At 41.8% G+C, this 25,346-nt stretch overlaps 1 protein-coding gene across 5 annotated transcripts in view; it reads left to right on the top strand.

Annotated features, from left to right (window-relative positions):
• The first annotated feature begins 4,028 nt into the window (after window positions 1–4,028).
• Window positions 4,029–25,346, top strand: part of fam120b (family with sequence similarity 120 member B) — a 58,671-nt gene continuing 37,353 nt past the window's right edge. For 4 of the 5 annotated variants that reach the window (XM_061880096.1, XM_061880089.1, XM_061880104.1 and 1 more), the window contains exons 1-11: window positions 4,029–4,270; window positions 4,340–4,453; window positions 10,766–10,956; window positions 11,117–11,250; window positions 11,840–11,962; window positions 13,575–13,766; window positions 13,851–14,109; window positions 17,469–17,652; window positions 17,733–17,837; window positions 18,034–18,206; window positions 20,767–20,859. In XM_061880096.1, the coding sequence (XP_061736080.1) occupies window positions 4,342–4,453; window positions 10,766–10,956; window positions 11,117–11,250; window positions 11,840–11,962; window positions 13,575–13,766; window positions 13,851–14,109; window positions 17,469–17,652; window positions 17,733–17,837; window positions 18,034–18,206; window positions 20,767–20,859 (1,566 nt within the window). In that variant the 5' untranslated portion in view covers window positions 4,029–4,270; window positions 4,340–4,341. The remainder of the gene's footprint in view (window positions 4,271–4,339; window positions 4,454–10,765; window positions 10,957–11,116; window positions 11,251–11,839; window positions 11,963–13,574; window positions 13,767–13,850; window positions 14,110–17,468; window positions 17,653–17,732; window positions 17,838–18,033; window positions 18,207–20,766; window positions 20,860–25,346) is intronic. The other variant, XM_061880113.1, reaches the window with a different exon arrangement.

Genomic DNA, 25,346 nt, shown 5'->3' with positions numbered 1-25,346 from the left:
TAATTTCTTTAAGATATAATTAATTTCTCTTTTTGCAAATCTCTTTGGAATGTTGTTTGGTACAATTTGTGTAGGAGCTTTATACAAATGTTTCAGAATGCTAAACCAACTCAATACATTTAACAGGTGAAATATATTGGGTTTGTATCATTTGGAGATATTACTCTACATTGTTTGTATTATCACACAAAGCAGAGCTCAATCTGTGTTTAATGACGACTCAAAGTTGCTCAGCTCCCTAGTTAAGGATATGATATTTGATTTGACACCAAAACATGGCAAAAACAAACAAAGCCCCCTGCACTGTGAACAAATCGCACACTCCCCAGCTCCCTGAGATCCCTGTCCAGCGGCCCCCTGGGGGTCCTTGGCCTTAAGTTTGAGAAGCAGCGGCCTCCAGAAGCAGGATTAGCCAGGCCAGCTGCCCAGAGAGACCCCAGGCCCTATGGACACTGACACAAGGCCTGACCCCAGGGTGGCTACTATCAGGGACCCTGAGGGGGATTTGGACAGCTCACTGTGTGTGTGCGGGTGTGTGCGTGTGTGCGTGTGTGTGTGTGTGTGTATGTGTGTGCGTGCGTGCGTGTGTGTGTGTGTGTGTGTGTGTGTGTGTGTGTGTGTGTGTGTGTGTGTGTGTGTGTGTGTGTGTGTTGTTCATTGAATTGGACAACTGTTGAGCCAGCGCAGATCTGGAGAGCGGTGTTCTTTGTATGTGTGTGCGTGCTTGTATGGTCAATTCTTTCCGGGGGTTAACTGCTGATCCAGTACAAATGGGTACGGGGGGCGGGTGGAGGGAGGGAGTCGTGTGCTCCTGGAACATCTGCCTCTGTTTCTCCTGAGTCAAGCTTTGGTCAGGAGAGTAGAAGGGGGTGAACTGAGGGGAGGAGATAGAAGAGGAGAGAAGGGAAGAGTATAAGACGAGAAAGATGACGGGGTTCAATGAGAGCTGAATGTTTACGATGGTCATGCATGCCCACTCCCACCGGCCCATTACATGAGGATGCTATGGGTCTGGGTCGATGTAAACCATAAAAACTTGACCACAATCACTCTTAATAAGTGGGCAGACCTCTGTCAAGGTCAGCAAATTGGACTTTTTCGACAAATTAAAGACATTTTACAGATCACTTGCAAATTTCCCAACAAATTTTAAGTGTAAATGGAACATAAGTATGAAGACACACTACATGCATGTGCAATAACCATTTAGTATAGATCTTATTAAAACCATATTTAACATGCTCTGCGTCGGTGTATGTATAGGTCAAATTAGACGTGTGTAACTAATACGACTCAATTGGACACATTGAACAACATCATTGTTGTTTTGTACACACACTTGTGCAAGCTACACTAATCATTTAGGAGTGACTTAAATATTATGCTTTGCTGCTTTATTTGTTCTTTTTCTATTTCAGTCGCCCCTCGTTTATCGCTGTTAATTAGTTCCGACCATGCCCGCAATATATGAATTTCTATAAAGTACAAAACATTATGTATAAATCAAATATTTTCATTTCTGGAGCATAACAAATCTGTTAACGGCCTTAATACGTTATTCAGTATTATGGGAGCCCTGACTTGAAATACATCATTAGTGACCATTACACTCTTTCAAGCCAATATAGTAAAGATACCTGAGGCTAAGCCAATCAGTGGCCACGATACTGAACAACATGATCTGATTGGTTTGGTCTCCTCTATAGTGGCCAATAATACTGTGGTATTGATATATTTAGTTTTTTAGGACCCAAAAAATGCTACAATATTTTAAAAAATTTGCAGTGTGGTAAAGCCACAATATTTTAAACATGATGTGGTGGGGGATTACTGTACTTACAAAAAGACCTTGTTTTTTTTTAGGTTTACATCAATGGAAACACATAATAAGTCACTCTCAAAACTTTTGGCCATTAACTGAAAACTCAACATGCATGTTCCCCATTTCCAAAAGAAATTCAGTTTTAAAAAAAAAAGTCAATTCTTTCATTGTTTTAAATTTTAATGCAAACAAATGGCGTAAGGGACTTTCATTGGTTTTGAAGTAAAATATTTACACACTTTTAACAACATTTTGTGCAAATCTGTTCAGTAGTGGATAGCACGGTCTTATAATAGGCTTACAATTGGATGTGGCCCGCCACTTTGTGTTATATGGCCCGTAAAATATCAAAAATAACATGTTTCAATAATATGCTTCTTACTAAATGCTTGAATTAATTTGTTGTCTGAATTTTGACAGAAATATTGCAGGTTGTTTAACTTTTATCATGCAAAACACACTGTACCAAAATATATTCTAAACATGTTTTTTTTGTTAAATATCTGCCTGTCAACCTGAATTGTGATTTTTTTTGCAAGTTATCCATAAATTTGTTTGTAAAAAAATAGATGTAAATACATAGGCGAATATGTAATATTATGAAGGGACTATACAGTCATATTAGTATATTTTTTTCTGTCGTGGCACTCAATAAAAACAAGTTTGACACCCCGGTCATATGAGATCTGGGTTTGAATCTCTTTTGAAACATTTGTGTGTGTATTTTGCATTGGTTTTCTCTAGGTACTCCAGCTTCCTCCGATCCCCCAAAGGGTTAATTAAGGATCCCTAGGTTTCTATGTCATTCAGTATGTGTCCATGCACTAAATTAGTCAGATTTCTCAAATAATTTGGCTCTAAATAAACCATACTACAAGGGAAAACACCTTAATCCGATTGTGTTTGGTTTTTGTACAGTCGGAATAGCACACCTGGATTATGCGATGGAAAACCAGATCTCTTGACTGCCCGATAGTTTTATCTGTGCTAAAATTAAATAAACGCCCCCCAGTGTACAGGACGCACATGGTGTATGACCAATAATCACATTGGACACTGGGACTTCAAATTTATTTGAGAAATTAGACTAATTTAGTGCATGGAAACATAGTGATTGTGAATGGTTGTTTATGTACATGTGCCCTGTGACTGACCTCTCTCCAAAAGCTGTCTGGGATAGGCTCCAGCTCACCTACAACCCAACTGAAAAAATGGATGGGTGGTTAAGTATTGTTTTTGAAATCCTGCACCTCATCAGACAAATGTTCAACAGGAGACCCTGAGTTTATGTGAGATGTTGACACAGATCAAGAGTTAGAGTACCAATTATAAGTACACATTAATTTGAGAAGCCATTACCTTAAAATCTTTACAAAGCTAAATTTGTCACAGCCATGATTATGAGAATGAAAGGATAGCACAAGTTGGAAGCTCATCAGTCCTGATCATCAGCATCTGTTCTGACCCCCTGATGTCCCCCTTTTGTCCAGCTTTTTTATTGTCCTGAAGTGTGACCAACTCTTCTTCCTCAGTCATGTTAATGCTGTTCTGTAGTGTACAGTATTGATGACCCTTGTGATCTGCGACACCGATCATTAACTATTCAAAAGCTGAACCCTGAGCCCTCTGATTGACAACAAAATGCATGCATGCCCAATGTTGTCGGTTGACCGTAACTTTTTTGTGCACCACATGGAAGGGGAAGGGGGGTAGATTTTACAACCCAACTCCTCCCTCCTTGAAGATCAGTTGACTGTGAGAGGTGGATTGCCCTCCTCGTCCACAGAGCATCTGGCTGGGGAACGACAGATGCTGACAGCTGGACTGACAGCCAGCATATGTCGCTTTCTTTATTTCTGCTAAGCTCAAACAATAGAGTGGAGTGGACGGGGGTGCATTGTGTTGAAGGTAGACCTAATAGCTTGTGACTTCAGAAAGGAGCTTCTATTCTCCTGGAGAGCAATTAGTGTGTCTTTGATCCCAGCCTGGAGAGTTTATGGGTGGACTGAAGCAGGAAGACCACAATGGGCCATTCATATTCATGCCACATTAAGAAGTGTATTGTTTTTTATGTAATCTATAGCATACATAGTTATTATATTTGGTATTAGCTTTGTAGGTTTGCATAGGGTGTTATGGATTTGTTGCACCCGGTTTAAATTGTTAGTAGTGGTCCGCATGCGCCGAGCACGTGTTTGTTGTTTTTGCTGCGTCATGACGTCACGCGTACAACCCAGGAAGTAAGAGCGCATCAAAACAACCGAGAGGACACGCCGCTTTATTATGCTCATTATACTAAACAGAGTAAGTGAGTCGCTAAACAAAAAGTGTAACGGTGGTAATGTTTTTCTGTATCACGAGTCAGTTTGAAGTGGAGAGGATAAATTAATTTATTTTACGAAAGACGCAAATCGAGGTTAAGCTAGCTATTAGCATCAAGACGAGATAGTAAGTATGCACGCAGCATGATGTGAACACGTTACGGCGAGTATCATTTTTTCTGCTTTCCCTCCACAGAAATGGGAGTAAAAGGTCTTCAGTATTTCATGGAGCGCTGGTGTCCAGAGTCTTGCTTGACTGTCAACCTGGGAGACATGGCCAGACAACAGATCTCCTCGGACACCACGACTAGTTGAGTGTATTTATAACTTCGTTTTATGTACAACTGGCTTCTCATCATCCCACCAGTTGTGGGAGATAATGCCTCTGATGTACAATTTAGTCCAGTTTCCAGAGGGGTGAGTAGAGTAGCCAAGGATTGTATTTAAAGGGTAACTACACTGTTTATTGGAAGTTTGCTTATCATTCACAATCCCTAAGAAGGACAAGAACACATATGTCTTTCTTTATTATGCATTGTGTTTTGTAATATAAAATAATAGGAGGTGGTTAACAACATACTTGCCAACCCTCCCGATTTTCCCGAGAGACTCCCGAATTTCAGTGACCCTTCCGTGGCAACTATTCTGCCGAATTTCTCCCGGACAACAAAATTGGGGCCTGCCTTAAAGGCACTGCATTTAGCGTCCTCTACAACCTGTTGTCACGTCCGCTTTTCGTCCATACAAACAGCGTGCCGGCCCAGTCACACAATATATGCGTTTTTTAAACACAAACAAGTGAATGCAAGGCATACTTGGTTAACAGCCATAAACGTCACACTGAGGATGGTTGCAGAAACAACTTTAACACTGTTACAAACTTGCGCAACACTGTGAACTAGGGCTGTGAATCTTTGGGTGTCCCACGATTCGATTCAATCTCGATTCTTGGCATCACGATTCGATAATATATAAATTTTTTCGATTCGATTCCCGATTCAAAAACGATATCTTTCCGATTCAAAATGATTCTGTATTCATTCAAAACATAGGATTTTAGCAGGATCTACCCCAGTCTGCTGACATGCAAGCAGCGTAGTAGATTTAAAAAAAAAAAAAAAGCTTTTATAATTGTAAAGGACAATGTTTTATCAACTGATTGCAATAATGTAAATTTGTTTTAACTATTAAACGAACCAAAAATATGACTTATTTTATCTTTGTGAAAATATTGGACACAGTGTGTTGTCAAGCTTATGAGATGCGATTTTGATAAATCCCTCCATCCATCCATCCATCTTCTTCCGCTTATCCGAGGTCGGGTCACGGGAGCAAGAGCCTAAGCAGGGAAGCCCAGACTTCCCTCTCCCCAGCCACTTCGTCTAGCTGTTCCCGGGGGAACCCGAGGCGTTCCCAGGCCAGCTGGGAGACATAGTCTTCCCAACGTGTCCTGGGTCTTCCCCGTGGCTTCCTACTGGTTGGACGTGCCCTAAACACCTCCCTCGGGAGGCGTTCGGGTGGCATCCTGACCAGATGCCCGAACCACCTCATCTGGCTCCTCTCGATGTGGAGGAGCAGCGGCTTTACTTTGAGTTCCTCCCGGATGACAGAGCTTCTCACCCTATCTCTAAGGGAGATAGGGAAACTCATTTCGGCCGCTTGTACCCTTGATCTTATCCTTTCGGTCATGACCCAAAGCTCATGACCATAGGTGAGGATGGGAACGTAGATCGATCGGTAAATTGAGAGCTTTGCCTTCCGGCTCAGCTCCTTCTTCACCACAACGGATCGGTACAACGTCCGCATTACTGAAGACGCTGCACCGATCCGCCTGTCGATCTCACGATCCACTCTCCCCCCACTAGTGAACAAGACTCCCAGGTACTTGAACTCCTCCACTTGGGGCAGGGTCTCCTCCCCAACCCGGAGATGGCACTCCACCCTTTTCCGGGAGAGAACCATGGACTGCGATTTGGAGGTGCTGATTCTCATTTCGGCCGCTTCACACTCGGCTGCGAACCGATCCAGTGAGAGCTGGAGATCCCGGCCAGATGAAGCCAACAGGACCACATCGTCTGCAAAAAGCAGAGACCTAATCCCGCGGCCACCAAACCGGAACCCCTCAATGGCTTGACTGCGCCTAGAAATTCTGTCCATAAAAGTTATGAACAGAATCGGTGACAAAGGGCAACCTTGGCGGAGTCCAACCCTCACTGGAAACGTGTCCGACTTACTGCCAGCAATGCGGACCAAGCTCTGACACTGATCGTACAGGGATCGGACTGCCATAATAAGACAGTCCGATACCCCATACTCTCTGAGCACTCCCCACAGGACTTCCCGAGGGACACGGTCGAATGCCTTCTCCAAGTCCACAAAGCACATGTAGACTGGTTGGGCAAACTCCCATGCACCCTCAAGAACCCTGCCGAGAGTATAGAGCTGGTCCACAGTTCCACGACCAGGACGAAAACCACACTGTTCCTCCTGAATCCGAGGTTTGACTATCCGGCGTAGCCTCCTCTCCAGTACACCTGAATAAACCTTACCGGGAAGGCTGAGGAGTGTGATCCCACGATAGTTGGAACACACCCTCCGGTCCCCCTTCTTAAAGAGAGGGACCACCACCCCGGTCTGCGATGCTTCAGAGTCTTGTCAACCAAGACAGCCCCACAGCATCCAGAGCCTTAAGGAACTCTGGGCGGATCTCATCCACCCCTGGGGCCTTGCCACCGAGGAGCTTTTTAACTACCTCAGCAACCTCAGCCCCAGAAATAGGAGAGTCCACCACAGATACCCCAGGCTCTGCTTCTTCATAGGAAGACGTGTTGGTGGGATTGAGGAGGTCTTCGAAGTATTCCTTCCACCTATCCACAACATCCGCAGTTGAGGTCAGCAGAACACCATCCGCACCATACACGGTGTTGACAGTGCACTGCTTCTCCTTCCTGAGGCGGCGGATGGTGGTCCAGAATCGCTTCGAAGCCATCCGGAAGTCATTTTCCATGGCTTCCCCAAACTCTTCCCATGTCCGAGTTTTTGCCTCTCTGACCGCTGAAGCTGCACACCGCTTGGCCTGTCGGTACCTGTCCACTGCCTCTGGAGTCCTATGAGCCAAAAGAACCCGATAGGACTCCTTCTTCAGCTTGACGGCATCCCTCACCGCTGGTGTCCACCAGCGGGTTCTAGGATTACCGCCACGACAAGCACCAACTACCTTGCGGCCACAGCTCCGATCAGCCGCCTCGACAATAGAGGTGCGGAACATGGTCCACTCGGACTCAATGTCCAGCACCTCCCTCGTGACATGTTCAAAGTTCCTCCGGAGGTGGGAATTGAAACTTTCTCTGACAGGAGACTCTGCCAGACGTTCCCAGCACCCCCTCACAATGCGTTTGGGCCTACCAGGTCTGTCCGGCATCCTCCCCCACCATCGCAGCCAACTCACCACCAGGTGGTGATCGGTAGAAAGTTCCGCCCCTCTCTTCACCCGAGTGTCCAAAACATGAGGCCGCAAATCCGATGACACAAATACAAAGTCGATCATGGAACGGCGGCCTAGGGTGTCCTGGTGCCAAGTGCACATATGGACACCCTTATGTTTGAACATGGTGTTTGTTATGGACAAACTGTGACGAGCACAGAAGTCCAATAACAAAACACCACTCGGGTTCAGATCCGGGCGGCCATTCTTCCCAATCACGCCTCTTCAGGTTTCACTGTCGTTACCAACATGAGCGTTGAAGTCCCCCAGCAGAACAAGGGAATCACCCGGGGGGAGGACTCTCCAGTACTCCCTCGAGTGTACCCAAAAAGGGTGGGTACTCTGAACTGTTGTTTGGTGCGTTATACGCAAACAACAGTCAGGACCCGTCCCCCCACCCGAAGGCGGAGGGAGGCTACCCTTTCGTCCACTGGGTTGAACTCCAACGTGCAGGCTTTAGGCCGGGGAGCAACCAGAATTTCCCCCCCAGCCCGTCGCCTCTCACTGCCGGCCACGCCAGAGTGAAAGAGAGTCCATCCCCTTTCAAGAGAAGTGGTTCCAGAGCCCTTGCTGTGCGTCGAATTGAGTCCGACTACATCCAGCCGGAATTTCTCTACTTTGCGCACTAGCTCAGGCTCCATTCCCCCCAGTGAGGTGACGTTCCACGACCCAAGAGCGAGCTTATGTAGCCGAGGATCGGACCGCCAAGTGCCCTGCCTTCGGCTGCCGCCCAGCTCACATTGCACCCGACCTCTATGGCCCCTGCTATGGGTGGTGAGCCCATTGGAGGGGGGACCCACGTTGCCTCTTCGGGCTGTGCCCGGCCGGGCCCCATGGGTACAGGCCCGGCCACCAGGCGCTCGCCATCGTGCCCCACCTCCGGGCCTGGCTCCAGAGGGGGGCCCCGGTGACCCGCGTCCGGGCGAAGGAAATCTGGGTCCTTTGTTTTTACTTTTCATAGAGGTTTTCGAGCTGCTCTTTGTCTGGTCCCTCACCTAGGACCAGTTTGCCTTGGGAGACCCTACCAGGGGGCTTAAAGCCCCCGGACAACATAGCTCCTAGGATCATTGGGACACGCAAACTCCTCTACCACGGTAAGGTGGCAGCTCAGAGAGGAGATTTTGATAAATGTCTAATGATAATGTCAATGAAGGATTTTTAATCACTGCTATGCTGAAATTATAACCAATATTGATACTGTTGTTGATAATATTCATTTTTGTTTCACTACTTTTGGTTTGTTCTGTGTCGTGTTTGTGTCTTCTCAATTGCTGTGTTTATTGCAGTTCTGAGTGTTGCTTGGTCAGGTTTGGTTTTGGAATTGGATTGCATTGTTATGGTATTGCTGTGTAGTGGTTTGTTGGATTGATAAGTAAAAAAAAATAAAAAATAGATTTTTTAAAAATGAGAATTGATTCTGAATCGCACAACGTATTCGATTCGATTTGTATTCGAATCGATTTTTTTCCCACACCCCTACTGTGAACCCACACCAAACAAGAATGACAAACACATTTCGGGAGAACATCCGCACTGTAACACAACATAAACACAACAGAACAAATACCCAGAACCCCCTTACAGCAATAACTCTTCCGGGACGCTACAATATACATCCCCGCACCCCCTTCGAATTCAGAGGTCTCAACGTTGGCAAGTACGGTTAACAATGAGGCAGCACGGTGGGACAGGGGTTAGTGCATGTGCCTCACTGGTCCTGAGTTCAGCCACAGGCTCGGGATCTTTCTGTGTGGAGTTTGCATGGCCTCCCCGTGACTGCGTGGGTTCTCTCCGGGTACTTCGGCTTCCTCCCACCTCCGAAAACATGCACCTTGGGATAGGTTGATTGGCAACACTAACATTGCCCCTAGTGTGTAAATGTGGGTGTGAATGTTGTCTGTCAATCTGTGTTGGCTCTGTGATGAGGTGGTGACTTATCCAGGGTGTACCCTGCATTCCGCCCGAATGCAGCTGAGAAAGGCTCCAGCACCCTCCGCGACCCCAAAAGGGACAAGCGGTAGAAAATGGATGGATGGGATGGGTTAACAATGAAGCTAATGGGAGTCACCATTAAGCACCATAAAACATCCAAAAACTGCCAACAATACTCAAATTGCATGTCGTGACCTGCATTTTGACAAAGTATTAGCGTTATTGTAGTCATAAGCACTAACGCCTAGGATCTTTTCTTATAAACTCTTTTCTTTTTCGCAGTAAGAGTAAGTGTTCAGTGAAAAAAACAATTCAAGTACCAAGTAAACGTGAGTAACTTCTAACTTATTTAGTTGTTATTTTTTTTAATGGTATTTCCACCACAACAGTAGTTTAGGTGTTTGCGTTTGGGTGAAAGACAGAGAAAGACCCTACTGGTACAGCATGTACTACAAAATATGCACATTTTTACAGCCACGACATTATCCATCCATCCATTTACTATCCCTTATTTCCTTTGTGGGCGCGGGGGGCGCTGGTGCCTATCTCAGCTACAATCGGGTTGAAGGCGGTGTACACCCTGGACAAGTCGCCACCTCATCTCAGGGCCAACACAGATAGACAGACAACATTCACACTCACATTCTCACACTAGGGCCAATTTAGTGTTGCCAATCAACCTATCCCCAGGTGCATGTCTTTGTAAGTGGGAGGAAGCCGGCGTACCCGGAGGGAACCCACGCATTCACGGGGAGGACATGCAAACTCCACACAGAAAGATCCCGAGCCCGGGATTGAACCCTGACTACTCAGGACCTTCGTATTGTGAGGCAGACGCACTAACCCCTCTGCCACCGTGAAGCCCGCCACATTATAACTGGGATAATTTTAGAACATGCGCAGCCAAAACATTAAAACATCTACGAATTATTGTAGGCTGAAATGTGAACAATTCTACTGACACAGATGACAGTGCGTTGTATGAACATGTGTGCTGCCCTGTCTGACGTCATGTCAAATTATAATAATAATAATATATATAAAGATTATAATTAAACTTAATGTAACATAGTAAAAGTGGCGTTTTTTCTTCTAAAAAATAATCAAGTGAAAGTAAAAAGTTTGTTGCGTCAAAAGTACTCTGACAACAACCATTCTTTCAACTTTAAAAAGCACACTTTTACGGTACGTTTCCTTTTCTCGCAGGTCCCACACTTGTTGTGGATGGGATGGCCTGCCTGCGCCACTGGTACACCTGTAAAGACTGGGTGTGTGGGGGTCAATGGAAGGAGTACATGAGCATCCTGAGAAGCTGGATAGAGAGGTTTACTACTGCAGGAATAAAACTGGTCTTCTTCTTCGATGGTGTGGTTGAGGAAAAGAAGAGACATGAATGGGTGAGGAAAGAAACTGTAAATCTGAGATGTTTGGAACTGTCAACGTCAACAGTGTCTGTTACTATTGTATCTGCTGTGGGTGGTGCCTGCTGGATTAGTTTGCCAATACTCCACCTGTTCAACTTTATGTATAGAACCATTGTTTGAATCCTGCTTACAGGTGAAGCGGAGACGAAGAGTGAATGGGGAGGTGTGTAAAGTATTTTGTTACATTAAGTTACACGGAGAACAACCGGGAAGAAATCTCTTCTGTCTGCCTTCTGGCTTGGCAACGTTCACACGCTTTGCCCTCAGGTTTGTTTCTGATGAACTTCCTTTATACATGTATACTATTAGTACATGTATACTATTAGTACAGGTTGTCCACAAAGTATTTGCAATCTAAACCAATTAAAAGTTACAAAACCAATTGATGAGATATTTGTGGTTTCTTATATCAAACAATTCTAGACTGGTGGTTTGGAAAGGATTGTCCCAATACTAAAGCCACCTCGTTCACCAGATGTCACTCTGCTGGACTTGTTTCTATGGGGCTTTGTTTGAGATAGTGTGTATCGAACAAAGATGCGGGGCATAAACAACCTGTAAATCCTGTCTTGATTGTACTTCATTCAAATAATATTCTCATTTGGAGGTGTATTAAATAAAGGAAAATATCTCGTAATTTTGTAGTAATTTCCACAGATTTGCCTATTGCAAATGCTTTATATAATACATTTATTAAATAAAGAGACTTTATGGACACCCTGTACTTTGATAATAAATGGCTTAAGAGGATTTTTTAATATAATTGATGTTTAATTTCAGGGTTAATGATTTTACCATTACTCACAAATTATTGTTTATCAATGGGTTTTAAGGTTGAATATATATATTTTGGCAGGTCATTAGGGCAAGAAGTGTTCAGCTCAGTGCAAGAAGCTGACTATGAAATTGCCTCTTACGCTCGTCGCCATGGCTGCATGGGCATTTTGGGACAGGACTCGGACTTTATCATATTTGACAGGTGGGTTTTTAGGGCTATAGAAAATAACAAGTTAACTTGTGAGTAATCACAAAAATGTTTTTCATTAATCGTGTATGAATGCATATTAATCACGCAATTTATTTTGACCGTACCTGCATCTTTACTTTAATCGCGGATGGTTACTTGAAATGCGGCATGAGTTGCAATACCGTCAATGATCAGGTCAATGCACAACGTATGTCAGTGCAATAATGAATGAGGAGACTTGCAGTGCAAGCTGGAAAATTACACCCTAAGACAGTGTTTCTCAAATGGGGGTACGCGTACCCCTGGGGGTACTTGAAGGTATGCCAAGGGGTACGTGAGATTTTTCAAAAATATTCTAAAAATAGCAACAATTCAAAAATCCTTTGTAAATATATATATTGAATAATACTTCAACAAATTATGAATGTAAGTTCATATACTGTGAAAAGAAACGCAACAATGCAATATTCAGTGTTGACAGATAGATTTTTTGTGGACTTGTTCCATAAATATTGATTTTAAAGATTTCTTATTTTGTGAAGAAATTTTTAGAATTAAGTTCATGAATTCAGTTGGATCTCTATTACAATCCCCAAAGAGGGCACTTTAAGGTGATGATTACTTCTATGTGTGGAAATCTTTATTTAAAATTAAATCACTTGTTTATTTTTCAACAAGTTTTTAGTTATTTTTACATCTTTTTTTCCAAATAGTTAAAGAAAGACCACTACAAATGAGCAATATTTTGCACTGTTATACAATTTAATAAATCAGAAACTGATGACATAGTGCTGTATTTTACTTCTTTCTCTCTTTTTTTCAACCAAAAATGCTTTGCTCTGATTAGGGGGTACTTGAATTAAAAAATGTTCACAGGGGTTACCTCACTGAAAAAAGGTTGCGGTTGAGAACCACTGCCCTAAGATACAGCCTGATGGTACTTAAGATAAAACTCTTCCCATGTTTTAAGTAAATGAATGATGTGCATTCAAGTAGAACATTAAAATTAATGTCCCTGGATGACATTCTCACAATCAACTTGAATGGTGTCCGAATATTGGGGTCTTTTTTAAGTCAATTCAAATCATGGAAGCAGGTAATAACCAATGATTTGTCATGATTAATCCAAATTTAAAAGTGGAATTAAAATGATTAAATTAAAACAATAAAATAGTAATAATAATAATTTGACAGCACTACTTTTTTTACATCAACAACATAAGTTAGGCTAGGTTCCAGCTCAGCCATGACACCTAATGCAAATGAGCACATCCATTCAGAATGTTGATTTTATTGTGTTGTGTTTTATAAAGATTGACTTCAAACCACTACATCTCATAGTTTCCTCTCGGGGAACAATAAAGTACTTCTGATTGTGGTTCTACAACATACAGCAGTATATACATTTGAAAATCTGCCTTGTGGTGTCAAAACATAGAAAAGTAGAAGTAAAAGGGAAAATATGCTGCAGGACTTTCATGATTTGGTTGAGTCTTGCAAAAGGTTGCCTTCAGTTTGACTTCTGGTTACACATTCCTTCCTGGTGTCACAAACTACTAAAATTGGCTTGAAAATATGCAGATAACCAGCCAGATTTAATGTGTAATTTTTCTCCTTTTTAAAGTGCTCCTTACTTGTCGGTGGCGAAACTGCACTTAGACAGCCTCACCACTGTCCTATACGACCGGCAGAGGCTTTGCCAAGCCATTGGGTTGTATGTTAGCCAGTTACCGCTACTGGCCTGTCTCCTGGGTAACGATGTAGTGCCAGAGGAGAGGATGCAGACTATCCGGAACAATGCTATGGCAGCATACAGGTAGGTCACACTTTGGGTTATTTTGTATTTACTGTGATTGCAATGTTGCGTTATTTAATATACAGAAACACCTTTTTTTCTCAGAAAGAAATGTGCCACTGCACCCCAGGACCAGATAGTTTTGGCTGTATCCATGCTTGTCAGCTCTTTGTGTGACGCAGAGGAGAACGAGACTGGGCTTGTCCCTCAGTCTCTGACCCGGTCCACTGCAGACAGATGCCTACTGGAAAAGGGGATTTGCTCCTATTTGCTACCTATACAGGAAACTTCTGAGCAGGATGATGCACCTTTTCTCTCCTCTGGCCATGCATTTGAGAAATATGTCAATCCAGAAATATTAAAGGTATGTCTAATACCGTACATACTGTACCTACACTGGTTCAGTTTCTCATGAAAGTGTACACTGCACAATTGTATTATATTTTCTCAAGGGGCAGTAGTAGGCAGTTTCTATAGCAGTATAGCTTTACCATCATCTGAAACTGACTCAACACATGAATTATTGTTTTGCCTGCAGTCAAAAACGATAATGTCGGGTGTTGGTGTATAGGGCTGCATAAGTGCTGTCGCAACAGACGCAACAGAGTGAGCTGTGTTTTGTTTGAGAGAAACATGAATTTCATAGTTTTGGGACTGCTGGGCACCCTCAAACAGAAGGTGGAGGGGACAATAATGGTTGTGTGTCGACTTACTTTCAGAGGAAAGCTTTCCAAGCTGTACACTGACTACTTTGGGTTATATCCTAATAAGGGCTGTCAGAGTTAATGCGTTAACCCATGCGATCAACCACCAAAATGATCCCGTTAATTATGTATAAACACAGATGAACTCCTTAATCTTAACTATGGATGGGTATCTAAGAAGTGTGTGTAAATGCATACCTCATGTGGCAAATTTTCCTTTAACATACACGCTGACAGTACTTCATATAAAACTATTAGCAAGTTGTGGAAAAATTAATCCTATTAAAACATTTCCAAAAGATTTCCTCTTTGACATTCTGACAATAAAATTGCAATTGTATCACAATACTAGGGTATTTTTTAAAAAGGTAATTTAAATTATGTATACAACACATTTTCTGTAATTATTCATGATATTAATAAAAATGCAAAAGTGTGATTAAAATATGGATTGTCTGACAGAATTCGTCCTATTTTTTCGTTTATATATGTTTTATATATATATATATATATATATCTATCTATATATATATATATATATATATATATATATATATCGTATATTACCAAGTAAACGTCCTTGGGCAAATAACCGCCCATGTCCTAATAGCCGCCCGAGGTCTGAGCCCATTTTGTGAATTAAACTCCTCTTCCTAATATTAGCCCATATGCAGTATAGCGGTACACCACAACTGATGGGCGGGAATACTTTAAGGGGGAAGAAGAACAGAAAGTTTGACTTAAAGTTCAAGCTAGCGGTTGTGAAGTATGCAGCGCAGAATTCTGGTTTGGCAGCAGATGGGCAGTTTAACGTTGACCCAAAACGTGTGCGCGAATGGAAACAAAAAAAGGGAGAAGTACTATCTCAGTTGGCAATCGATGGAAAACGGGTTCGCTTACCTGGCGGAGGTAGGAAGAAAGTGAGCGACGAGCTTGATGCTAATTTGTGTCAGTGGATACATCACGTTCGTGGACTGAACCACCGTGTGTCCCGCAAAATGATCCGCATTAAGGCCAAGGAGTTGTATGCCACCGCGAGTGACGCGAGAGACACTGGGGTGGTGTTTTGTGCAACGAGGGGCTGGCTTAATCGATTCATGCGTCGGAACAACTTTACCCTCAGGAGAACAACTGTTGCACAGAAGGATGCTCCTGTCGAGAAGATTGTCAACTTCCTCGTTTTCTCTCCTAAACAGATAGAGGCCAAGAAAATCCAGCCAAAGAATATAGTCGCCAAGGAGGAAACAGCCGTCTGGTTTGACATGGTTGGTTTTAGTACGGTCAATGAGAGGGGCGCCCGCTCTATCTGCCTTAAAACCACCGGCCACGAGAAGGCACGCGTCACGGTAGCTCTTGCAGCCAAAGCTGAAGCCTTACATTGTGTTTAAAGGTGCTGTCCGTGATGTAAAGGCTATGCAGAGCCTCCCCGGGGTGATCATAGCTTTTTCCAAGAATGGCTGGTTTAATGATGACCTGACAAAGGATTGGCTTCAGAGGGCAGTGGGGAAATTTCACATCGGACCGAGGCTACTTGCATGGGACTCGTACCGATGCCATATCAGCGAGGCCACAAAGGCAGTGCTCAAAAGGGGCTACAACCTTACAATGGCTGTTATATCTGGAGGTTGCACAAAGTACCTGCAGGCCCCCGATGTTGTGTGGAATGGGCCTTTCAAAGCGCAGCTCCGTGACTACTATGATAACTGGATGGCTGGTGATAAAGACAAGACCTACACCAAATTAGGGAACCTGAGAGCCCCTTCCTGCCGCCTCCTGGTCGATTGGGTCCTGGGAGCCTGGGATGCTCTGGATCGGGACATTCTGATCAACTCATTCAAGGTAGGCTGAATGGCTGTGTGTGTGTGCGTGTGTTGCAAACAGTAGCCATAGCTGATTGTTGCTTTCTGATATCCTACAAGATGTGTGGGCTGACGCTGGCAGCTGATGGGAGTGAGGACAAGCTCATTTACTGCCTCAAGGAGGGACAGCCATGTCAGGCAGGCAGAGAGATGCTGTTGAGGGCGAGACAGCAGAGTGCTGGTGTGGTTCAGGAAGAGGAGGAGATTGATGAGGAACAGCAGTTCCTCAATGAACTTGTGATTGAAGAGGAGTATGATGATGAGGGGGGTGAGGGAGAGGAGGAGGAGGAAGAATGGGAGGAGAAGGAGGAGGATGATGAGTGGGTTTGAGTTGCATTTGGGGTTGCGTTTGCTGCAGTATTCTTGTTTTGATGGTTTTATAGAGTACTTGGTACCATCATTTTATTTTTCTTGTATGCTGCTTTATTTAAAACTTGGAATACTGTATCCTTTATTTTATCTAAGTGACACTACTATTGTTCTGTTTTGATGGTGGGTTTTATACTTGAGTACTTGGTACCATAATTTTTTTTCAGTATTGGTATTCTATTTGACAATTGTTGCACTACTGCCATGTTGAGGCCTTGTTGATTTCTTGCCTTTGATAGTCTTGTTTTTTTGTTTGTATATTTACAATAGCTTTTACATTTAAAGTTTTTTATACGAAAAAAAAATACTGGACAGTAACCATTGTAAACAAATAATGGCCTGGTGCAAAAGTAAATAAAAGCCTTGTGCAAATTACCGCCTGCTTCTTTAAACGCCCGTCTCCAAAAATGATTTTGTGAAATAAACGCCCGGGCTACTATTTGGTAAAATATATATATATATGTCTTGATTGGATTATCCAGAGAATAGTGCTCGATACCGTGGTAGAGCGCAATATGTAGGTGTGGGAAAAATCACAAGACTACTTCATCTCTACAGAACTGTTTCCAGAGGGGTTCCCTCAATCATCAGGAGAATCTCCTGATGATATATATATATATATATATATATATATATATATGTACACAAGTTTCATTTATATACTTTACTATTGCCCCTTGAAAAAATATAACAAAGTCGGTGCAAGAATGTGAGGGGTGAAGTCACTTTTGTGATATGCTTTACATGTGTTTGAGTGATTCTGACCATGTTTAACTTTTTGATCTTTTTAGGCATGTAGAGAACAACATAGGTCTGCACAGAGTTTCATGGTTTACAATGTTCTGTGTAATGGACTGATTGAATGTAGCAACAGTTTGGAGGATGAGGAAGAGGATGAACTACTACCTCAAGCTGTGGTCTATAAGACCTGCAGACAACACATCTATAGTCTGCTACTGCTTAGCAGGGCTAATGGTATAAAAGCTCATTCTATTGTCTTTCTTGTACACATAGGTGCACCTTTCAGTTATTATCCTGACTTTTTATATTTTTAGACAGCGAAAGCGAGGAACTTCCAGCCATCAGAGAATGGTTTGTCTACCCAGGCAACCCTTTGAAAGAGCCCCAAATGGTTCAGCCCATCCTCGCCAGCTTTCCATGTATGCCATACTGTACTGTTTACAAAACTATTTTTGTGTTCAGTGAATTAAGTTTATTTTTAAGTTTTACATTGCTCCCTAAAAAATGTCACTTTGTAGTTGCAGTACCACCAGTCCACATCTGTTGCTGCCTTACATGCCACATGCATTCAATGTTCCAAACAGCCAAGTGTTATCCTTTTTTCTGGTTTTGTAGGTGAACGACCCAGTCTGGACGTTCTCTGGTTCGGTTCTGGACCTGACGTTTCCACTCTTCGTCTAACAAGCTTCTTTTCGATATTCAACTGCCAGGAGGTTGCTGAGTTGCATGGAGCCATCGAAGACTTTTTGCTCGCTGCTCTTTGTCTGGTTATCTACATTGCCCTCCAGGTAGTGCGAGTTGTAATTATTTTGTAGCAAAAAAGTGTAAAACCAAATGGTACTGATTGGTAATTCTATTTATCTATCTATTTGTTTTTGATTATCTGGGTCATAAGGGCAGTCTGAAGTAGGAATGCCCAGACTTCCTTGTCTCCGGCCACCTGCTGTAGTTCCAGAGAAGAGATTATAGTAGAGTTGTTAAAATAATCTTTACTTTTACACTTATGTACTTTGCATCACCCAAACATCAATGTAATATTGTAATAAAAAACATTAGGGCCACATTGAAATGAAAATAGAATAACATTACGAGAATAAAATAATAGGATTAGATAATACATTTGTTAAGTCATGTTTTTTTCTTTAGCATTTATTGTGCAAACGTATACATGCAGTCATAGATACAGTATATGTACTTACATAAAAGGGAAGACATACTACATAAACAACGCTCTTTTTTTACCATCAAGAACGATGTTAACAAAACCGACAAGCGACAGGCCTGCCTTTACCCCCTACCGACAAACCAAAGAGGAATAAAGAAAATTAATACGCAAGTAAAAGGTAAAAAATTGATAAAAGTGCTACTACAGTTTAAGTATTAATACACAGTCATACTGTTGATGATTAAGTATGTATCTCTCTCTATGTGAATAAAGTATGTATTATAGGGTTGTGAAGTCTCTATTTAATTTACTTAGTGAACATAAGTAAAATACTGACTGCTCAGAACTGAAATGAAAGGAAAACAATTATTTATCCCTTGATTCCCTAAGTAACTATTTAGTTTTTTCTAACTTGATAAAATGCATCAAATGGCTCGTCCTCAAAGACGATTTTGGTGGTGTGTAGGATTTCCAAGGGAGTAATATTCTTCTGCACACAAGTAGTGTTGGTGATGCTTGTATATTTTTATGATTTTTTTAAAGTTGATACATCACTACTTTTTATTGTACTTTATTCCTCAAATATCTAGACCAGGACCATTCAACTGGCGGCCCAGTGGCCAAATACGGATCCTGAGTTCAGTTCTAACCTTGGGAGACAGTTACTTTTAAGCAAATTCCTAAAAACACTAGTGTGCTCCTGTTGTATAGAGGAAGTTGGACCACTCTAAGCATAATGGCCGATCCTTGCATTAACAGTTTAACCCTCCTAGCAAATATAGAACCCTGGGTTCCAAACTTGCAATATCCATCACTGAGACGTTCCAAAAGGCTTCTCTTCAATTCCTCTCCTTTTTGGCAGTTGTATTTTTTTTAAGTAATGTGATTTTTGTATCAAAAGAGTTGTAGCTCGTTTACTTCAGATTAAGTCCAGTAGTTATTTGTTCAACTTCTTAGTTATACTGTACAAGAAGCGTTCCTCAATGTTCCATTTTAGGTCCTCTGTTTTTTTAATAATTTGGGCTATTGAAACTGTTGGCCTGCAAGCTCTGTTTTTAAAACTTGTGGAAGACTCACATGTTTGCAATAGATTCTTGGTTACACTAAAATTACACTCTATTGAGTTACACTCTGACATAGAAATAGACCAAAATCAAATGTATACCGTTGAGGCTGGTTGTCCAGAATATACAAAATAGGACTAAGAGTGAAGTGAGAAGTCCGGCTGCCCGCTCCTTTGCTTTCAGGAAATGTGGCCCCCAAAACAATTAAGTTGAATATCCCTGAACTACTGTAGACTCTCATTGTAATTGTATTTTCAGTCTGGCCCTAATGCTACCTCTTAATATTTAAACCAGTAATTTGTTCACCGGAACAATTAGAAAATCTGAGTTTAACTGGATTTTGCTTTGTTTTGTGGGTCTTGGTTCACAATATCTGACAGCTGCACATGTTATGTCTTTCATAAATAATTGAATCACAATGTTGTTGTCTTTTAGTCTTGGTAATGGTAGCGTTTAAAGGGAAAATTGGGTGATTGGCGTGAATGGCCTACAAAAACACCAAATGTGTTTGCTGACACCTTAGTAGGGTTTTAGTTTGAGACCAACATCTGTGACAAACATATTAGCGCTGTTGCCATCTTTGGTAAACATGTAATGTTAAACACTTGATGCATTGCTGTAATTATCACCCAGAGTGACCATTTTAGTCGCAGACATGTCAACAATCACACTGATGAGCACCCAAACACTTAATTTCTTCATTTACATCACATTCAGGCTTCCAGATGGATTTTTATCGGAGCAACTGTCACCTGCTGGCTTCGCAACTGTGATTTAATTTGACCAAAAAACAACATTACCACAGAGGGGGCTGCTTGTTATAGGGTCAGTTAGGTGGGTAGACAAGCAAAGTTGAGCGGACGGGTCGACAGACAACAGTGGCTGTTGTTGTCTGACGACCACTGCATTCACATTCGCTTGTCACTCGTCTGTTTAAATAGCTTGAGGGTTTGTTTGTTTTGAACACGCCACACACACACACTGGCTGCCCTCTTGGCATTGTAGCTTTCTCCTGTTGAGGACAGATCAAACAGACTGAAGACACACAAGGGCGAGATTGAACTCTTAAACCATATACTAAATAAAAAACATCAAACATCTCTCTGTGTTTCTATGTAGGTACCATCTTTATGTTCAGAGGACGTGGATGCGTACCTGAGTCAGGCTGTTTGTCTCAGCTTTAAATCTCCACAAGAGCTTCAACAGATCAAGGTCAGACACGTACACGCTTAGAATAACAAGCCCAATTTGTGTTACGTTTTCCAATGCATGAAAACAATGGCACTGTACCCTTTACAGTAAACATGCACCTCTTTTAGCAAACACGGCTCCCAAAAGGTTTCTAGTCAGGGTAGACTTAAAAAAAAGACTGAAAACACAGATAAGGTCCTGAATGGGCATCTCTTGAGAAAACAAACAAACAATTAGAGTTGGCCTTCTTATGTAAATGGGGTTATTTGTATTTTTGTATACATTTTAAAAGATCTTGATTTACTTTTGCACCATGTTCTTAAGATATACAGAGTGAAAGCAGCTATATATACAGTATATACACACAAAGACCATTACACATACTTGCATATTATAGTATATTAGTCAGTATTGAAATATTCTGCCTTTGCAAAGACAATAATAAGCAGTTTTGATCAATGATTGATTTGTGTTTTTGTAGTTGTAGTTCATAGCGCTGTAGACCTGAACTGTATCACCTCTTGATTACCTTAGTCAGCTACATGACAGGGGAAAAAGATGTAACAAAAATGTATGAGTGTTATGTTATGTACCACCACAAGCTAATACTACAATAACACACACACAAGAATAAATTACCCGAACATCTCTAAATGTAAGATTATTGAGGGAGTGTGTGTAAGTTCACTTTGTTGTAAATTTAGTAGAGGTGTTACGGTTTTGTGGATACCACAGTATTTCGGTTTCAAAGTCTACACAATAATGCCATGATGTGTGACGGTATCAAACAAAAACTTGGTGTAGTTTTTTTTTTCTGGTGGTTTAGCGCTGGCTGAGTCTGAAAATAAACTACATCCCCCAGAATCCTCCACAGGACCAAGCAGGAAGTGAAGTGAGTTCGTAGTAGATGAGAAGTTTTGTTGTTTTCGGACCTTTCATCAAAATCTGTCCAGAACTTTTGGAGTTTTGGTACTAACAAACAGACAAACAAACTCTGGCAACCATGTAACCTCTTTGGCGAAGGTACGAAAGTCTGAGTTCAGCAAAGCAAAGCACACCACTGTTGTCTTAAGCGTTTCCAATATTCAGTTGAATGCACTACAAAGACAAGATATTTGATGTTCAAACTCATAAACTTTATTTTTTTTTTGCAAACAATAATTAACTTAGAATTTAATGGCTGCAACATGTGCCAAAGTAGTTGGGAAAAGGCATGTTTACCACTGTGTTACATCATCTTTTCTTTTAACAACACTCAATAGACGTTTGGGAACTGAGGAAACTAATTGTTGAAGCTTTGAAAGTGGAATTCTTTCCCATTCTTGTTTTATGTAGAGCTTTATTCGTCCAACAGTTTGGGGTTTCCGCTGTCGTATTTTACGCTTCATAATGCGCCACACATTTTCGATGGGAGACAGCTATGGACTGCAGGCGGGCCAGGAAAGTACCCGCACTCTTTTTTTACGAAGCCACGCTGTTGTAACACGTGGCTTGGCATTGTCCTGCTGAAATAGGCAGGGGCGTCCGTGATAACGTTGCTTGGATGACAACATATGTTGCTCCAAAACCTGTACGGACCATTCAGCATTAATGGTGCCTTCACAGATGTGTAAGTTACCCATGCCTTGGGCACTAATGCACCCCCATACCATCACAGATGCTGGATTTTGAACTTTGCGCCTATAACAATCCGGATGTTTCTTTTCCTCTTTGTTCTCGAGGACACCACGTCCACAGTTTCCAAATATAATTTGAAATGTGGACTCGTCAGACCACAGAACACCTTTCCACTTTGCATCAGTCCATCTTAGATGAACTTGGGCCCAGCAAAGCCAGCGGCGTTCCTTCGTGTTGTTGATAAATGGGTTTGGCTTTGCATCGTAGAGTTTTAACTGGCACTTACAAGTGTTCCTGAGCCCATGTGCTGATATCCTTTACACACTGATGTCGGTTTTTGATGCAGTACCACCTGAGGGATCAAAGTTCCGTAATATCATCGCTTACGTGCAGTGATTTCTCCAGATTCTCTGAACCTTTTGATGATTTTACGGACCGTTGATGGTAAAATCCCTAAATTCCTTGCAGTAGCTCGTTGAGAAATGTTGTTCTAAAACTGTTCGACAATTTGTTTACAAATTGGTGACCCTCGCCCCATCCTTTTTTGTGAATTACTTAGTATTTCATGGAAGCTGTTTTTATACCCAATCATGGCACCCACCTGTTCCCAATTAGCCTGCACACCTGTGGGATGTTCCAAATAAGTGTTTGATGAAAATTTCTCAACTTTATCAGTATTTATTGCCTTCTTTCCCAACTTCTTTGTCACGTGTTGCTGGCATCAAATTCTAAAGTTAATGATTATTTGCACAAAAAAAAATGTTTATCAGTTTCAATATCAAATATGTTGTCTTTGTAGCATATTCAACTGAATATGGGTTGAAAATGATTTGCAAATCATTCTATTCCGTTTATATTTACATCTAACACAATTTCCCAACTCATATGGAAACAGGGTTTGTACATAGTGCTTTTCTGGGCTGAGTCAAAGTGCTTTACATAGTAAAACCCATTTTCTACACCTTTAAGCTACATTTAAACCAGTGTGGGTGGCACTGGTTGCAGGTGGGTAAAGTGTCCTACTCAAACACACAACGTCAGTGAATAGGATTGTGGAAATGGGGGTCGGACCTGCAACCCTCAAGTTGCTGGCACAGCCCCTCTACCAACCGAGCCACACCGTTCCCATTTTACCATTATTGTTATGTTCAATTACAGTAAGTGTGTTTATCCTAAGCATTCCTGCCATTTCATTTAACACACTATGGCATTTTAAAGTTTTTTTTTTTGTTCGGACATATACCACAATGATATACAGAGGCTTTAATACCTTTTATAGTATCGTACCGTGAGATTTTGATACCATTATATCCCTGAAAATGAGACATGCATGGTTTGAGATGCCTTGGTATCGCTGCATCATTTCTCCTAATGGGGCTGCGTGCCTGTGTGTATGCGTGTGTGCTGGCAACAGTCGCCAGTCTGTCCTGGCTGACGCTCACCACATAGAGCTATTTACATCAAACACACATTGCCCCACTGAACTTTAACACACACAGACATACTCAGCTTTCTGTTCTTTCTGAGTTCTCATATTCTTATTCTTTTTACTTTTTCAGTCGCCTTTGTGTCTGTCTGTTTGTAAGTGCTTCGAGCTTTTTTGTGCATCTGTCCACTGCTTCATTGTTTTCAGTGTGTGAAGCTGTTTGACTGGAAGCAGGTGACAGCCAGGGCTGTGAGGGTGTGTGTGTGCGTGTGTGTATGTGTGCGCGTGTGTGTGTGCGTGCGTGCGTGTGCGTGCGTGCGTGCACCTTATCAGAGTTATCAGGGCTTCCATCCAGAAGGACAGGTGAGAGCATAAAGTGTGCATGCACACACAGCGGACATCTGCCTGTTGTCATGCCACTGATTTCTGAAATTGTCGTTAGTTTGCACTTTCCCGGGGCATTTGCAACATAGTGGAACATAGTCTTTACCTCCTTCTCTTTAACAACAGAAAGTCACATTTGTTATGTTAATCTAAATATTTTCCACTGCAAGTACACCTTTAAATAATTGATTTCTTGATATTATTCTAAGTATAATGTAAACCGTGATGAGTTTAGCCCATGTGTAGACAGATGATGATAGAAATAAAAATTTCCCTTATAATATTAGTGAATAAAATATTTCCAAATGTTCCCACGACTGCTTGAAAATGCTGTAATTAGGGAAAATGTGCTGTGTGTGCCATAAAAAAAAATTGGTTAGTTGACTTTTAAGATGGAACAAGATGCTTTATTGTCATTAACATGAAGCATAAGGAAATGCAGTGTTCTTTATAGTCAAAACCAAACATGTGCGGTGTGTAATTTTTACCCAGACTGTAAAAAGAAATTCTGTAAAAAAACGATCATCTACTGGCAGCTACGGCTGCCAAACGAAAACCATAAAATTAAAGTAAAACATTGTAAACCAAATAATGATCAAAAACATATTTACAGAAATTTTCATGAAACATTTTGCGGAAAAATATCGTAATTTTACAGATTTTTACTAAATTATTAAGGTCAACCACCTTTAATAAAGTGACGATGCAAACAGTTCTGCAGAAAAATACCTTTATTCTACAGAGTTATTCCAAATTATTACCATCAACCAATTTTAATGAAAAGACAATGCTGGCAGTTCCACAGAAAAATACCATTATTTTACAGGTTTTTATGAAATGTTAAGCTTAGGGGTCTCAGACTCAATTTACCTGAGGGCCACTGGATGCAGAAATTACGTGAAAAGTGGATTCACCTTCTTTGAATGGCTATCCCGACCTAGCAACATACTTGCCAATCCTCCCGATTCTAACGAGAGACTCCCTGTGTATCTTGTGAAAGATTGTCCCGATGTTCATCCGGACAAGTATTTTAAGGGGGTGCCGTGACAACACTGCCTTCATCGTCCTCGGCAACATTTCG

This window comes from Nerophis ophidion, linkage group LG02 (assembly GCF_033978795.1).
Source record: "Nerophis ophidion isolate RoL-2023_Sa linkage group LG02, RoL_Noph_v1.0, whole genome shotgun sequence".
NCBI lineage: Eukaryota > Metazoa > Chordata > Actinopteri > Syngnathiformes > Syngnathidae > Nerophis > Nerophis ophidion.
This window is presented reverse-complemented; position numbering and strand designations above follow the sequence as displayed.